General features: G+C 70.3%; 2 protein-coding genes across 2 annotated transcripts; one reads left to right on the forward strand and one right to left on the reverse strand.

Moving 5' to 3' along the window:
- Positions 1-1,613: 1,613 nt before the first annotated feature.
- On the reverse strand, positions 1,614-14,323 carry PRR12 (proline rich 12; the record flags this gene model as incomplete). Its single annotated transcript, XM_075080613.1, has 4 exons — positions 14,167-14,323; positions 9,985-10,097; positions 6,201-6,362; positions 1,614-5,073 (listed from the first exon to the last, which is right to left on the reverse strand). Coding segments are annotated over exons 1-4 (3,821 nt in total), but the record flags the coding sequence as incomplete, so codon positions are not given.
- Positions 6,368-8,325, forward strand: LOC142051497 (uncharacterized; the record flags this gene model as incomplete). Its single annotated transcript, XM_075080612.1, has 2 exons — positions 6,368-6,724; positions 7,719-8,325. Coding segments are annotated over 2 exons (852 nt in total), but the record flags the coding sequence as incomplete, so codon positions are not given.
- Positions 14,324-16,786: the final 2,463 nt, after the last annotated feature.

The following is a 16,786-nucleotide window of genomic DNA, read 5'->3' on the forward strand; positions in this document are numbered from 1 at the left end:
GGGGTTTTGGGGTCACCAGAGGGGAAAAAGACATGGGGAAGCCCCCAAAAAGCCCAAGGACCCCCTTTTCCCCCCCAACTTCTGCACCCCAAGACCCCACAGCACCCCCAAACCCCCTCAATCTTCACCCTGACGGGCTCCAAGCCGTTGCCACCTCCTGCCTTGGGGGTTTTGGGGTCACCAGAGGGGAAAAAGACATGGGGAAGCCCCCAAAAAGCCCAAGGACCCCCTTTTCCCCCCAACTTCTGTGCCCCAAGACCCCACAGCACCCCCAAACACCCTCAATCTTCACCCTGAGGGGCTCCAAGCCGTTGCTACCTCCTGCCTTGGGGCTTTTGGGGTCACCAGAGGGGAAAAAGACCAGGGGAAGCCCCCAAAAATCCCAAGGACCCCCTTTTCCCCCCCAACTTCTGCGCCCCAAGACCCCACAGCACCCCCCAAACACCCTCAATCTTCACCCTGACGGGCTCCAAGCCGTTGCTACCTCCTGCCTTGAGGGTTTTGGGGTCACCAGAGGGGAAAAAGACATGGGGAACCCCCCAAAAAGCCCAAGGACCCCCTTTTCCCCCCAACTTCTGTGCCCCAAGACCCCACAGCACCCCCCAAACCCCCTCAATCTTCACCCTGAGGGGCTCCAAGCCGTTGCTACCTCCTGCCTTGAGGGTTTTGGGGTCACCAGAGGGGAAAAAGACATGGGGAAGCCCCCAAAAAGCCCAAGGACCCCCCTTTTCCCCCCCAATTTCTGCACCCCAAGACCCCACAGCACCCCCAAACACCCTCAATCTTCACCCTGAGGGGCTCCAAGCCGTTGCTACCTCCTGCCTTGAGGGTTTTGGGGTCACCAGAGGGGAAAAAGACACGGGGAAGCCCCCAAAAAGCCCAAGGACCCCCTTTTCCCCCCAACTTCTGTGCCCCAAGACCCCACAGCACCCCCAAACACCCTCAATCTTCACCCTGAGGGGCTCCAAGCCGTTGTTACCTCCTGCCTTGAGGGTTTTGGGGTCACCAGAGGGGAAAAAGACACGGGGAAGCCCCCAAAAAGCCCAAGGACCCTCTTTTCCCCCCAACTTCTGCACCCTAAGACCGCCCAGCACCCCGAAACCTGCCGCCAACCCCGCTCCGCCCCGAGTCCTCACCTTGAGGGGACCGAGGGACTCCAAGACATTGCCATCCCCTGCCCTGGGGGCTTTTTGGGGCCACCAGAGGGGAAAAAGACATGGGGACGCCCCCAAAAAGCCCAAGGACCCCCTTTTCCCCCCCAATTTCTGCACCCCAAGACCCCACAGCACCCCCCAAACACCCTCAATCTTCACCCTGACGGGCTCCAAGCCGTTGCTACCTCCTGCCTTGGGGGTTTTGGGGTCACCAGAGGGGAAAAAGACATGGGGAACCCCCCAAAAAGCCCAAGGACCCCCTTTTCCCCCCCAATTTCTGCACCCCAAGACCCCACAGCACCCCAAACACCCTCAATCTTCACCCTGAGGGGCTCCAAGCCTTTGCTACCTCCTGCCTTGAGGGTTTTGGGGTCACCAGAGGGGAAAAAGACATGGGGAAGCCCCCAAAAAGCCCAAGGACCCCCTTTTCCCCCCAACTTCTGTGCCCCAAGACCCCACAGCACCCCGAAACCCGCCGCCAACCCCGCTCCGCCCCAAGTCCTCACCTTGAGGGGCTTGAGGGGCTCGAGGCCGTTGCCGTCGGCCCCCTCCTCGCCGCCCTTCTTGCCCCGTCCCCGTCCTCGTCCCCGGGGCTTTTTGGGACCGTCGGGGGCCAAGAGACCGGGCGGCTCGGCCAAGGGTCGGATGCGGGGTCGCCCGCGGGGGCGCGGGGGTCCCTCGCGTTTGGGCTTGGTGGGTTTGCGGCCGCGTTTCTTGGGTCCGGGGTGGGGTCCCGGGTGGGGGCAGAAGTCGATGTCGCCCATGGGGCTGAGGCTGGGGCGGGCTCGGCAGCTGGAGATGAGGTCGGGCAGGAGGTCGGGCAGGCGGCGGCTGTTGAGGCGGATGTCGGCGGGGACGTCGGCCTTGTCCTCGTCGTCCTCGAACTCGTACTCCTGGGCGTAGGTCTTTTTGGGGGGCGGGAAGGGGTCCCGCTTGCGGAGGAGGTGGAAGGAAGAGGTTTTGAGCAGCTTCTTGGGTTTGGAGGAGCAGAAAAGGGGGGCGGCCAGCGGGGGTTTGGTCCCCTCGCCCGTGCTCTGGATCAAGCCCAAGGGCTCGGCGTTGACGGTGGAGGGCAGCTCGTGTTTGGGGGGCTCCAAGCCCAGCGGCGGGGCTTCGCCGGCCGCCCCCTCGGTGGGGCAGAAGGCGGGGTAGCTCTGCCCCATGTCGTAAGGGGGAGCCTTCAGCCCCTCGGGACGGGCTTCCAACCCCGCCGTCCCTTCCTCCTCCTCTTCCTCGGTGGTCTTGGGGAAGTCTTCGGGGGGGGGCCCGAACATGTCCTCCATGCCGGGGAAGAAGCCGCGGTCCTCGTCCTGCAGCAGGGCGTCGGGGAAGCAGATGGACGTCAGCGGGACGAAGCGGCCCTTGCCCCCCGCCGGGCTCCCCCCCTCGGCAAACTGGTCCTTGGCTTCCAGCGGGGCGGGGGCCACCGACGGACCCCCCTCGGGGTCCAGGAGGTGACCGGGGGGTCCCTGCACCCCCCCGGCTTGTCCCAGGTGAGGCTCCAACCCCAAGGGGGGCTCCAGAAAGTCTTGGATCTCCTGGGGGGCCGGCAGCACCTCCATGGGTTCGGGGGGCAGCGGCGGGGGGGCCTGGGGGTCCAGCCCCTGCGAGCGGACGTGGGCTTGGTGCAGGTGGGCTTCCAGCAGCAGCTGGGGCGAGGGGGCGGCCGGGGGGGCCGGCGGGGCCGGGGGAGCCGGGGGGGGCGGCGGAGGGGGCGGCGGGGGGGGCGGCATCCGCTGCTGCTCCAGGAGGTGGACGTCCAGGGGGGGTCTCCCCTTGGCGCGGGGGTGCAGCTGGCTCTGGGTGTGGGTCAGGACGGAGGGGAGGAGGGACCCCCCCGGCACCGGTACGGCCACCGGTACCACCGGTACCGGCCCCAGCTCGGGCGGGGGGTCCAAGAGGAGCCCGTGGGGCTCCAGGGGGGGTCCCTCGGCCACCAGCCGCCCGTGCTCGGGGGTCTTGGGCAGGTAAGCGTGGGGCTGCCCCAGCTCCTTGCCGGCGGCCAAGTGCTCGGCCGGCTTCTTCAGCTCCTGCCCGTAGGAATCGAGGGGGGGGGGCTGGTGGCCGTAGTGGACCACCGAGGTGGCCGCCAGCCCCTCGCCCCCGCCGCCGGCCCCCCCGCCGGCCCCCCGATACTCTTTGCCTCGCTCGGGTTTTTTCTTCTCCTTGAGCAGGGCCAGCTCCAGCGCCGCCGGCCCTTCCAGGTTGGAATTGGGCCGGATGACGCTCTGCAGCTGGTACCTCTCCTCCGCCTTCCCCAGCCCCCCGTAACCCCCCAAACCTTTGCCCGCCCCGCCCCGCTCCTCGCAGGCCCCCAGCCCCTCGGCCGGCCCGCGGGGGGGGCTGGGGGCTTGCAGGAGGTGCTGGATGAGGAAATCCTCGTCCTCGCTCCGTTCGGCCGCCAGCAGCTCCGCGTCGCCCTTCCCGCCTTTGCCGAAAGCGGGGGGTCGCTCCAGCCCCCCCGGCCCCCCGCCGTAACCCGGTGCCATGAAGGAGGGCGATAACACCGAACCCAGGTATTTTTGGGACTGGCCCGGCGACGCCCCGCTCTGGGGCCGGGCGGCCGGGGGGGACTGCAGGGGCCGGATGATGGGCGAGGGGCTGGAGCCCCCCAGACCGGCGTAGGGGAGGGGGGCCGGCATGGCGGGCGAGTGGCCGGTGCTGTAGCTGAGCGAGGGGCTGGCGGTGGGTAAACCCTGGGAGGGGGCCGGGGGGCCGTACGCCGCCGCCTGCCCCCCCTCGGGCTGCACCCCGTAAGGCAGCGCCTGCAGCTGCTCGGGGGAGTAGGTCTGCCCTTGGCTGACGCAGGGCTGCAGCCCCTGCCCGCCCTGGCCCCCCGGCCCCCCGCCTTGCCCCCCGGCCGGGTAACTGGGGGCTTTGCCCCCCAGCTCCCCGCCCTGCCCGCCGCTGAAGCCCCCGGCGGGCTGCCCGCCGGCCCCTAGGTTTTGGGGGGCCGGGGGGTTGGTGCCGTAACCGGGGGCCGGCCCCATGGCCAGCAGATTTTGGGGTTGCCCCGGGGAATAGGCGGGCGACTGGCTGGCGATGACGGAGCTGGGTTTGGGGGTGCTGGGGGTGTAGCTGCTTTGGCACTTGGGGGTGGCGGTGGAGCGAGGGGTCTGTCGCGACGCCGAGTAACTCTTGGATTTGGTGCCGCCGTTGCCGCCGCCGCCGCCGCCGCCGCCGCCGCCTGTCGCTCCGGCGCCGCCGCTACCGCCGGAGTACGCCGGCGATTGAATGATGGGTCGGTAACTTTGCGTCGGTTCCGGACGAGGAGCCGGGGCGTTTTTAGGGGGTTGTTGAGATCCCTCGGAGCTGGCGGGGGATTGTTCGCCCAAAGGGCTGCAGGAGAGGGCGGCGCGGTGCGGCATTTGCTGGTAGGTGCCGCCGCAGCTCAGGTAGTGCTGGAGGCTGTGCGCCGCCGGCGGTAGCTGCGGCTGTGCGCCCGCCGGCCGCTGGTAGTGCTTGATGACGCTGTCTTGCCGCGGCACGGCCCGGTCGCCTCCGCCGCCGCCGAAAACCGAAGCGTTGTAGAGTTGAGCCGGTTGTTCCGCCGGAGCGGCCAAAGGAGCCGAAAGGAGGTTAAACTGGGACGAACTGGGCGGTCCTCGATAGGCCGAACCTTGCGCCGGCAAACCGGAGCCCAGGACGGCGCTGCCGAGCCGCTCGAAGCCCAGGGAGGAGGGGACGCTGGGCTGGGTGGGTTTGATGTGCAGCAGGGGGTCGTGGGGGGAGAGGAGCCCATTGGAGCCGGGGCTGAAGGCGGCCTCGGGCAGGCTGAGCGGGGAGCTGACCGGGAAGCTGCGCCCGCTGAACGACGCCGGGTGCTGGTAGGCGCTGAGCGCCGACGACGAGGGGAACGTGCCCGAACCCGGCAGAGCCCCCGAGATGAACAGCTCGGCCGGCGCCGGCGTGTGCATGGCTGCGGACGGGGAGAGAAAGCGGGGGGTGGTGGGGGGGTGGAAACGGCGGGGAGAGCCTGGGGTGGGGTGGGGGGGATGCCCCTGGGGCAAGGAGGAGCTCTCTGGGGCAAGTGGGGAGCCCCGGGGCATGTGGGGACACCCCTGGGGTACGTGGGGATACCCCCTGGGGTACGTGGGGATACCCCTGGGGTATGTGGGGAACCCCCTGGGGTACATGGGGATACCCCTGGGGCAAGGAGGAGCTCCCTGGGGCAAGTGGGGAGCCCCGGGGTACGTGGGGAACCCCCTGGGGTACGTGGGGATACCCCTGGGGTATGTAGGGATACCCCCTGGGGAATGTGGGAAACCCTGGGGTACGTGAGGAACCCTGGGGTATGTGGGGAACCCCCTGGGGTACATGGGGATACCCCTGGGGCAAGGAGGAGCTCCCTGGGGCAAGTGGGGAGCCCCGGGGCATGTGGGGACACCCCTGGGGTACGTGGGGATACCCCTGGGGTATGTGGGGAACCCCCTGGGGCAAGGAGGAGCTCCCTGGGGCAAGTGGGGATACCCCTGGGGTACGTGGGGATACCCCTGGGGTATGTGGGGATACCCCTGGGGTACATGGGGATACCCCTGGGGCAAGGAGGAGCTCCCTGGGGCAAGTGGGGAGCCCCGGGGTACGTGGGGACACCCCTGGGGTACATGGGGATACCCCTGGGGCACGTGGGGAACCCCCTGGGGCACGTGGGGATACCCCTGGGGCACGTGGGGATACCCCTGGGGTATGTGGGGAACCCCCTGGGGCAAGGAGGAGCTCCCTGGGGCAAGTGGGGATAGCCCTAGGGTATGTGGGGAACCCTGGGGTACGTGGGGATACCCCTGGGGTATGTGGGGAACCCCCTGGGGCAAGTGGGGAACCCTGGGGTACGTGGAGAGTCCCCTGGGGCAAGTGGGGACCCCCCGGGGCAAGTGGGGACCCGCCTGGGGCAAGGAGGAGCTCCCTGGGGCAAGTGGGGAATGGGGAACCCCCCTGGGGCAAACAGAAGCCCCCTGGGGCAAGCGGGGAGGCTCTGGGGCAGGTTAGGGCCCCCCCGGGGCAGGTGGCCCCCCCCCCCCGGGTGAGCACAGGGCCCCCCGGACTCACCGGTCTGCCAGGAGGGGGTGCGGAACTGGGAGAGCAGGGAGGAGGCGGAGGGGCCGGGCTGCGGCGCCCGCGACTCCAGCGCCGAGATGAGGTTCATGACGGAGGCGTCGGGCGCGGCGCCGCCAGCGTGGTGCAGCCCCGTCTCGAAGAGCCCCGAGAGCCCTGGGACAGCGCGGGGCAGCTCGGGGACACCGCGGGGACACCCCGGGGACACCCAGGGACACCGTGGGACAGCTCAGGGACACCCCGGGGACACCCAGGGACACCCCAAGGGCAGCTCAGGGACACCCGGGGGACACCCTGGGCAGCTCGGGGACACCGCAGGGACACCCGGGGGCAGCCCAGGGGCACCCGGGGACACCCTGGGCAGCTCGGGGACACCGCACGGACGCCCGGGGGCAGCCCAGGGGCAGCACGGGGACACCCTTGGCAGCTCAGGGACACCGCGGGGACGCCCGGGGGCAGCCCAGGGGCACCCGGGGGACACCCTGGGCAGCTCGGGGACACCGCACGGACGCCCGGGGGCAGCCCAGGGGCAGCGCGGGGACACCCTGGGCAGCTCAGGGACACCGCGGGGACGCCCGGGGGCAGCCCAGGGGCACCCGGGGGACACCCTGGGCAGCTCGGGGACACCGCACGGACGCCCGGGGGCAGCCCAGGGGCAGCACGGGGACACCCTTGGCAGCTCAGGGACACCGCGGGGACGCCCGGGGGCAGCCCAGGGGCACCCGGGGACACTCTGGGCAGCTCGGGGACACCGCACGGACGCCCGGGGGCAGCCCAGGGGCAGCACGGGGACACCCTTGGCAGCTCGGGGACACCGCGGGGACACCCGGGGGCAGCCCAGGGACACCCGGGGACAACCTGGGCAGCTCGGGGACACCGCGGGGACACCCGGGGGCAGCCCAGGTACACCCGGGGACACCCTGGACAGCTCGGGGACACCGCGGGGACACCCGGGGGCAGCCCAGGGACACCCCAAGGGCAGCTCGGGGACACCGCGGGGACACCCAGGGACACCGCGGGACAGCTCAGGGACACCCCGGGGACACCCAGGGACACCCCAAGGGCAGCTCAGGGACACCCGGGGGACACCCTGGGCAGCTCGGAGACACCGCAGGGACACCCGGGGGCAGCGCGGGGACACCATGGGGACACCGTGGGGCAGCTCGGGGACACCATGGGGACACCGCGGGGCAGCTCAGGGACACCCCGGGGACACCGCAGGGACACCCGGGGGCAGCTCGGGGACACCCAGGGACACAGTGGGGCAGCTCGGGGACACCCCAGGGACACCCCAGGGGCAGCTCGGGGACACCGTTGGGCAGCTCGGGGACACCCGGGGACACCGTGGGGACACCCGGGGGCAGCTCGGGGACACCCCGGGGACACCCGGGGGCAGCTCGGGGACACCCCAGGGCAGCTCGGGGACACCCCGGGGACACCCAGGGACACCGCGGGGACACCGTGGGGCAGCTCAGGGACACCCAGGGACACCGTGGGGACACCCCGGGGCAGCTCGGGGACACCCGGGGACACCGCGGGGCAGCTCGGGGACACCCAGGGACAGCTCGGGGACACCCGGGGACACACAGGGGCAGCTCAGGGCCACCCGGGGGCAGCTCGGGGACACCTGGGGACACCCCGGGGACACCCGGGGACACCGTGGGGACTCCCTGGGGCAGCTCGGGGACACCCCGGGGACACCCAGGGGCAGCTCGGGGACACCCAGGGACAGCTCAGGGACACCTGGGGACACCGCGGGGACACCCAGGGACACCGTGGGGACTCCCTGGGGCAGCTCGGGGACACCCAGGGACACCACGGGGACACTCGGGGACACTGTGGGGACAGCTCGGGGACACCCCAAGAGAGCTCGGAACCACCGCGGGGACACCCCAGGGGCAGCTCGGGGACACAGTGCGGCATCTTGGGGACACCCGGGGGTATGTCGGGGACACCAAGGGACAGCTCGGGGACACCCGTGGGACACAGCAGGACACCACGGGGTAGCTTGGGACACCCAGGGACACCCGGGGACAGCTCGGGGACATCCCAGGACAGCTTGGGGACACCTGGGGACACCCTGGGGCAGCTCGGGGACACCTGGGGACACCCGGGGACAGCTTGGGGACACCCCGGGACAGCTCAGGGACACCACGGGGCACCCGGGGGACAGCGTGGCCGTGCCAAGGTGACACCACGGGGACACCACGTGCCTCCTCGGGGACGGCGTGGGGACACAAGCGCTGGGACGGGGACGCTGATGCGAGTGGGGGGACACCGGCGTGGCCATGGACACGGGGACACAGGCAGGGACAGGGGTGGGGACACGCGTGGGGACACACACGGGGCGTGGGGACACACATGGGGATACACATGGAGTGTGGGGACACGCAGCGAGCGTGGGGACACGTGTGGGGACACACGTGGGGACACACACAGGGCGTGGGGACACGCAGGGAGCGTGGGGACACGTGTGGGGACACGCGTGGGGACACACACGGGGCGTGGGGACACGGAGGGAGCGTGGGGACACGCGTGGGGACACATGTGGGGACACGCGTGGGGACACACACGGGGCGTGGGGACACGCAGGGAGCGTGGGGACACGCGTGGGGACACGCAGGGAGCGCAGGGACACGCGTGGGGACACGTGTGGGGACACACAGAGCGTGGGGACACGCGTGGGGACACACACGTAGTGTAGGGACACGCGTGGGGACACGCAGGGAGCGCAGGGACACATGTGGGGACACGTGTGGGGACACACGGAGCATGGGGACACGTGTGGGGACACGCAGGGAGCGCAGGGACACGCGTGGGGACACGCAGGGAGCGTGGGGACACGCGTGGGGACACACAGGGAGCGTGGGGACACGCGTGGGGACACGCGTGGGGACACACGTGGGGACACGCGGGGCATGGGGACACACAGGGAGCGTGGGGACACGCGTGGGGACACGTGTGGGGACACACACGGAGCGCGAGGACACGTGTGGGGACACGCAGGGAGCGCGGGGACGCGCGTGGGGACACGCAGGGAGCGTGGGGACACGCGTGGGGACACGTGTGGGGACACACACGGAGTGTGGGGACACGCGTGGGGACACGGACAGGCGTGAGGGGACACGGGGACGGGGTGCGCACGGGGTCGCGGTGACGTGGGGACACGGGAAGCAGGGGGTGACGGTGACACGGTGACACCGGGAACTGGGGCTGGGGTGTCGCGGGAAGGGGAGCTCGCGGTGACAAAGCGACGCGGGGACGCAGGGGTCAGGGTGACAAAGGGACCTGGGGTCGGGGGGTGACGGGGTGACACAGTGACGCGGTGTTGCACGGGGTTGTGAGGCTGGGGTGACACGGGGTCAGGGTGACACAGTGACATGGGGTTGGGGTGTTGCGGTGACGAAGGGCTCTGGGGCCACGGGGTCAGGGTGTTGGGGTACCATGGGGTCAGGGTGACACGGTGACACGGGGTCGGGGTGTTGCGGTGACGAAGGGACCCGGGGTTGCAGGTTTGGGGTGTTGGGGTACCACAGGGTCAGGGTGACACAGGGTCAGGGTGTTGCGGTGACAAAGGGACCCGGGGTCGCGGGGTCGGGGTGACACGGGGACAAAGGGACCCGGGGTCGTGGGGTCAGGGTACCGCGGGGTCGGGGTGACACGGCGACAAAGGGACCCGGGGTCGCGGGGCCGGGGTACCGCGGGGTCGGGGTGACACGGCGACAAAGGGACCCGGGGTCGCGGGGCCGGGGTGTTGCCGCGGTGGCGGCGGCTGTACCTGCGGGGTGGTGGTTGGCGGCATAGCCCTGGAGCGGGTGGGGGGCGCCGTAGGGCTGGCGGTGCAGCAGGTCGGGGTCGGGGTGCGACGCCCGCGAGCCCCCGTACACCAGGCTGGGGGGGGCAGGGCCGTCAGCGCCTCGCACAGTCACCCCCCCCTCGCACCCTCACCCCCCCGCACACCCTCACAACCCCCCCCCACACCCCACCCCCGTGATGCCCGGCTGTGAGCGGCGACAGGCGCGAAACGCGGCGGGGAACCACCTACAGCCGCACAAGAGGTGTGAGGGGCGGTTGTGAGTTACCCACAGGCAGGCAACGGGTGTGACACAGGGCAGGGAACCGCCTACAGCCGCACGAGAGGTGTGAAACGTGGTTGTGAGCTGCCCACAGGCAGGCAACGCGTGTGACACAGGGCAGGGAACCACCTACAGCCACACAAGAGGTGTGAGCGGCGGTTGTGAGTTACCCACGGGCGGGCAACGGGTGTGACACAGGGCAGGGAACCGCCTACAGCCGCACAAGAGGTGTGAAACGTGGTTGTGAGCTGCCCACAGGCAGGCAACGGGTGTGATGCGTAGCAGGGAACTGCCTACAGCCGCGCAACAACCCCAACGTGGGGTTGTGAGTCCTCCACAAGCAAGGGATGGGTGTAATAAACAACACAAAACCTCCTACGGCCGTGCAACAGGCGCAAGGGGCGGTTGTGAGCTGCCCACGGGCGCGCAACGGGTGTGACACGCGGCACAGAACTGCCTACAGTCGTGCAACAGGCCCGACGTGCGGTTGTGAGTTACCCACAGGCGGGCAACAGGTGTGACACAGCACAAGGAACTGCCTACAGCCACACAAGAGGTGTGAGGGGCGGTTGTGAGCTGCCCACAGGCGGGCAACGGGTGTGACGCCGGGCAGGGAACCGCCTACAGCCGCACAAGAGGTGTGAAACGCGGTTGTGAGTTACCCACGGGCGGGCAACGGGTGTGACGCCGGGCAGGGAACCGCCTACAGCCGCACAAGAGGTGTGAAACGCGGTTGTGAGCTGCCCACAGGCGGGCAACGGGTGTGACGCAGGGCAGGGAACCGCCTACAGCCGCACAAGAGGTGTGAAACGCGGTTGTGAGCTGCCCACAGGCGGGCAACGGGTGTGACGCCGGGCAGGGAACCGCCTACAGCCGCACAAGAGGTGTGAAACGCGGTTGTGAGTTACCCACGGGCGGGCAACCGGTGTGACACAGGGCAGGGAACCGCCTACAGTCGTGCAACAGGCCCGACGTGCGGTTGTGAGCTGCTGGAGTTGTCCGAGAGACGCTGGGGTCTCGCACCGTGTGCACCGGCACCCCAGGGACCCCGCACCCCGTGCACCCCACAACCTGCGCCCCGGGGAACCCGCATGCCGGGGACCCTGCACCCCGGGGACTGCCCCCGCACCCCGTGCACCCTGCATCCTGTGCACCCCCCACCCCGAGGACCCCACACCTGCGCCCCGGGGACCCCCCACCCCGTGCACTGACATCCCAGGAGCTGCTGCACCCGCTGCACCAGCACCCCAGCACCCAGTGCCATGGGGCCCAGCACCCCGGTCCCTGGCACACAGAGCCCCAGCACCCCAAGAGCCAGTGCACCCCAGCACCCCAAAACCCCAAGCCCGGGTGCACAGAGACCCCAGCACCCGGTGCAATGGGGCCCCAGCACCCCAAATCCCAGTGCATGGGGATGGCAGCACCCCAGCACCCGCTGCACGGACGGCCCCAGCACCCCAAAACCCCAAGCCCGGGTGCACAGAGACCCCAGCACCCGGTGCAATGGGGCCCCAGCACCCCAAATCCCAGTGCATGGGGACGGCAGCACCCCAGCACCCGCTGCACGGACGCCCCAGCACCCCAAAACCCCAAGCCCTGGTGCACCCAGTGCAGGGAGACGCCGGCACTCCTGCACCCAGTGCACCAGGACCCCAGCACCCCAAGTCCCAGAGCACCCCGGCCCTCTGTGCACTAAGCTCCCAGCACCCGGAGCACAGGGACCTTGCACCCCAGTATTCCTGCACCCCAAAGCTGCTGCACCTGCTGCACGGAGACCCCAGCACCCAGTGACCCCTGCACCCCAGCACCCAGTGCACCCCAGTCCCTGGTGCAAAAGGACCCCAACACCTCCAAATCATGGTGCACCGGCACCCCAGAACCCCAAGTCCCAGTGCAATTGGGTCCCAGCACCCCAATACTCCTGCACCCAGTGCACTGGGACCCCAGCACCCCGATACCCCAGCACCCCCAGTCCCTCATGCACTGGGACCCCAGCACCCCGATACCCCAGCACCCCCAGTGCCTCATGCACTGGGACCCCAGCACCCCGATACTCTTGCACCCAGTGCACCAGGACCCAGCACCCCAGTCCCTGACGCCCCAGCACCCCCAGCACCCCAAATCTCACTGCATGGGGAGCCCAGCACCCAAAACCCGCGTACACTGGTACCCCAAGCACCCCCAGCCCCCAGTGCACAGGGGCCCCAGCACCCCAAATCTCACTGCACCCAGACCCCAGCCCGCCCCCAGCAGCCCAAATCCCACTGCACCAGGGCCCCAGCACCCCAATACTCCTGCACCCAGTGCACTGGGACCCAGCACCCCCAGTCCCTCATGCACCGGGACCCCAGCACCCCAATACTCCTGCACCCAGTGCACTGGGACCCAGCACCCCAAGTCCTGCTGCACCGGGACCCTGCAACCCCAGCACCGCCAGCCCCTGGTGCAACAGGACCCCAGCACCCCAATACTCCTGCACCCAGAGCACTGGCATCCCGGCACCCCAACTCCCACTGCACCAGGTCTCCAGCACCCCAAATCCTGCTGCACTGGGACCCCAGCACCCCAAATCCCGCCGCACCAGGCCCCAGCACCCGCAGACCCCAGCGCACCAGATCTCCAGCACCCCAAATCCTGCTGCACTGGGACCCCAGCACCCCCAGTCCCTGCTGCACCAAGACCCCAGCACCCCAATACTCCCGTACCCCATGCACCGGGACCCCTGCACCCCCAACCCCCGGATCCTGCCACACTGAGACCCCTGCACCCCAAATCTTGGTGCACCAGGTCTCCAGCACCCAAAAATCCTGCTGCAATGGGACCCCAGCACCCCAAGTCCTGGTGCACCGGGACCCCAGCACACCCAGCCCCTGCTGCACCGAGGTCCCAGCACCCAAAAATCCTGCTGCAATGGGACCCCTGCACCCCAAATCCTGGTGCACCAGGACCCCTGGAACCCCCAGCACCCCAAAACCCTGTGCTATGAGCCTCCAGCACCCCAAATCCTGGTGCACTGGGCCTCCAGCACCCAAGTCCCTGGTGCACTGGGGCACCAGCACCCCAAATCCCAGTACACCGGGGCCCCAGCACCCAAAAATCCTTCTGTAAGGGGACTCCTGCACCCCAAGTCCCTGGTGCACTGGGCCTCCAGCACCCCAAATCCTGGTGCACTGGGCCTCCAGCACCCCAAATCCTGGTGCAATGGGCCTCCAGCACCCAAGTCCCTGGTGCAATGGAGCACCAGCACCCCAAATCCTGGTGCACTGGGCCTCCAGCACCCCAAATCCTGGTGCAATGGGCCTCCAGCACCCAAGTCCCTGGTGCAATGGGGCACCAGCACCCCAAATCCTGGTGCACTGGGCCTCCAGCACCCCAAATCCTGGTGCACTGGGCCTCCAGCACCCCAAGTCCCAGGTGCAATGGAGCCCCAGCACCCCAAATCCTGGTGCACTGGGCCTCCAGCACCCAAGTCCCTGGTGCACTGGGGCACCAGCACCCCAAATCCTGGTGCTATGGGCCTCCAGCACCCCAAATCCTGGTGCACTGGGCCTCCAGCACCCCAAGTCCCGGGTGCAATGCAGCCCCAGCACCCCAAATCCTGGTGCACTGGGCCTCCAGCACCCCAAGTCCCGGGTGCACCGGGATCTCAGCCCCCCAAATCCTGCTGCAATGGGGCCCCAGCCCCCCAGATCCCAGAGCACAGGGATCCCAGCAACCCCAGCCCCCCACATCCCGGAGCACCGGGTCTCCAGCCCCCCAAATCCCAGTGCACCGGGGCCACAGCGCCCCAGATCCCGGAGCACGGGGATCCCAGCGCCCCCAACCCCCCAGATCCCGGAGCACCGGGGCCGCAGCCCCCCCACCCCCCCGGTGCGGCCCCTCACCTGGCCTTGGCGGAGCGCTCGTAGGTCCAGCTGGGCCCGGCGGCCAGCGGGTCCCCGAAGCCGGCGGCCGGGTAGTTCCTGTCCATGGGGGCGGCGGGGAGCGGGCGGGGGGGGGGGCGGCCACGGGCGGGGCGGGGCGGGGCGGCCCCCGCCGCGGCGGCGCCCCCGGGGCCGGGCGGGGCCGGGGAGGGGGGGGGCGGCGGGGGGGGGGCGGGGGGCGGCGGAGGGCGGTGGCGGCGGCGGCGGCGGCGGCGGCGGGGGGGGGGCGGTCACGGAGCGGCCATGTTGGGGCTGGCGGGGCCGCGCCGCCGCCGCTTCCTCCCACAATGCACCGCGCGGCGGGGAGGGGCGGGGCGGGGCGGGGGAAGGGGATTGGCGGGGGCGGGGGGAGGGGGCGGGGCGGCGGGAGGCGGCGGAGGGGGATTGGCGGGGAAGGGGAAGGGGCGGGGCGAGACGGCGGGGGAGGCGGGGAAGGGGCGGGGCGAGGCGGCGGAGGGGGATTGGCGGAACGGGGGAGTAGGCGGAGCGAGGCGGTGGCGGGAGATTGGCGGAGCGGGGGAGTAGGCGGAGCGAGGCGGTGGCGGGAGATTGGCGGAGGCGGAGAAAGGGGCGGGGCGAAGCGGCGGGGGGCGGGGAAAGGGGAGAGGCGAAGCGACGGCGGGAGATTGGCGGAGGTGGGGAAAGGGGCGGGGCAATGCGGCGGGGGCAGAGAATGGGGCGGGGCGAAGCGGCAGAAGAAGATTGGTGGGGCGGGGTAGTGGGCGGGGAGAGGCTGTGGCGGGAGATTGGCGGAGTCGGGGAAAGGGGCGGGGCGATGTGGCAGTGGGAGATTGGCAGGGTCAGGGAAGGGGCGGGGCGAGGCGGTGAAGGGGTGGGCCCATCCTATGGGGCGGGGAGGAGGGCGGGGCGAGGCAGTGGGAGCGTTGAGGAGGCGTGGCCATGGAACGGAGGGGGCGTGGCCCTGGAGTCATTGGGGTCACTGGGTGGAGTGGGGTGTACTGGGAGGGAGGTGCGAGGTACTGGGGGTTACTGGGAGGTGTTGGGGGCAGGTGGGAGGCACTGGGTTTTCCACTGGGGGGGACTGGGAGTAACTGGGAGGGAGGTGGGAGGCGGGAGGCACTGGGAGGCCCTGGCGATGTTACTGGGGGGGACTGGGAGTAACTGGGAGGGAGGTGGGAGGCGCTGGGAGGCCCTGGTGATGTTACTGGGGGGGACTGGGAGTAACTGGGAAGGAGTAGGATGTACTAGGGGGAGGTGGGAGGCCCTGGAGGAGTTACTGGGGGAACTGGGAGTAACTGGGTGGGAGGTGGGAGGTGCTGGGGGGAGCTGGGAGGCCCTGGCGGTGTTACTGGGGGGGACTGGGAGTAACTGGGAAGGAGTAGGATGTACTAGGGGGAGGTGGGAGGCTCTGGATTACTGGGGGAACTGGGAGTAACTGGGAGGGAGGTGGAAGGCAGTTGGGGGAGCTGGGAGCTTCTGGGGGAGTTACTGGGAGGGACTGGGAGCACTGGAGGGGAACTGGGGGAGCTGGATGTAAGTGGGAGGTGGTGAAGAGAACTGGGTGCAACTGGGAGGTGAGTGGGGAGGACTGGGAGGGACATCAGGGAGGCGCTGGGGGGTCTTGAGGTGGAACTGGGAGGTGCTGGGGGGCGACTGGGAGGTGCTGGGGAACAAAGGGTTTCCGCCGAGGGGGGGAACCGGAGGCCGGGACCCGCCCGGACCCTCTTTGCTGCTGCACCCGGAAGCGCGGCGGGGGGCACGTCCCCTTACTCCGGGTGGGGCCATTTCCGGCGTGGCATTTCCGGTCGAGGCACTTCCGGCTTCCGGTAGCGGCGGAAGAGCGAAGAGCGACCGGCAAGAGGAAAGGCCGGGGCCACCCCGCCCCCACCCGCTCCGGGAACCCCCGAAGAGCCCCCCGGGACCCCCCAGGACCCCCCCCCGACCCCCCCCGGACCCTCCGAGGCCGCCATGACGCGTCACGGGAAGAACTGCACGGCGGGCGCCGTGTACACCTACCACGAAAAGAAAAAGGACACGGGTGGGCGGCGGAGGGGGGGGGCGTGGGGGGATGTGGGGGGCACGGGGGGATGTGGGGGTACATGGCGGGACACGGGGAACGGGGACATGGCGGTGTGGGGAGGGTCGCAGAGGGACACGGGGGAATACTGGGGACACGGGGAGTGGTGGGGGGACGCGGGGGATACGTGGGGGTCGCGGAGGGACCTGGGGACATGGAGGTGGCAGGGGGACCCGGGGGGTGGGGGGGGCGTCTGGGGAACCCGGGGGGTGACGGTGTCCCCGTGTCCCCCCCCAGCGGCCTCGGGCTACGGCACCCAGCGGGTGCGGGTGGGCCGCGACGCCGTCAAGGACTTCGACTGCTGCTGCCTCTCGCTGCAGCCCTGCCGGGACCCCGTCGTCACGTGAGGGCCCCCCCAAATCCCCCCAGGGCCCCCCCAAACCCCCCAGCCCTGCCGGGACCCCGTCGTCACGTGAGGGACCCCCCAACCCCCCTGGGGCCCCCCCAAACCCCCCCAGGGCTCCCCCAAACCCCCCAGCCCTGCTGGGACCCCGTTGTCACGTGAGGGACCCCCCTGGGGCCCCTCCAAACCCCCCCAGGGCT

Source organism: Phalacrocorax aristotelis, unplaced genomic scaffold (genome assembly GCF_949628215.1).
Source record: "Phalacrocorax aristotelis unplaced genomic scaffold, bGulAri2.1 scaffold_380, whole genome shotgun sequence".
Taxonomy (NCBI): Eukaryota; Metazoa; Chordata; class Aves; order Suliformes; family Phalacrocoracidae; genus Phalacrocorax; species Phalacrocorax aristotelis.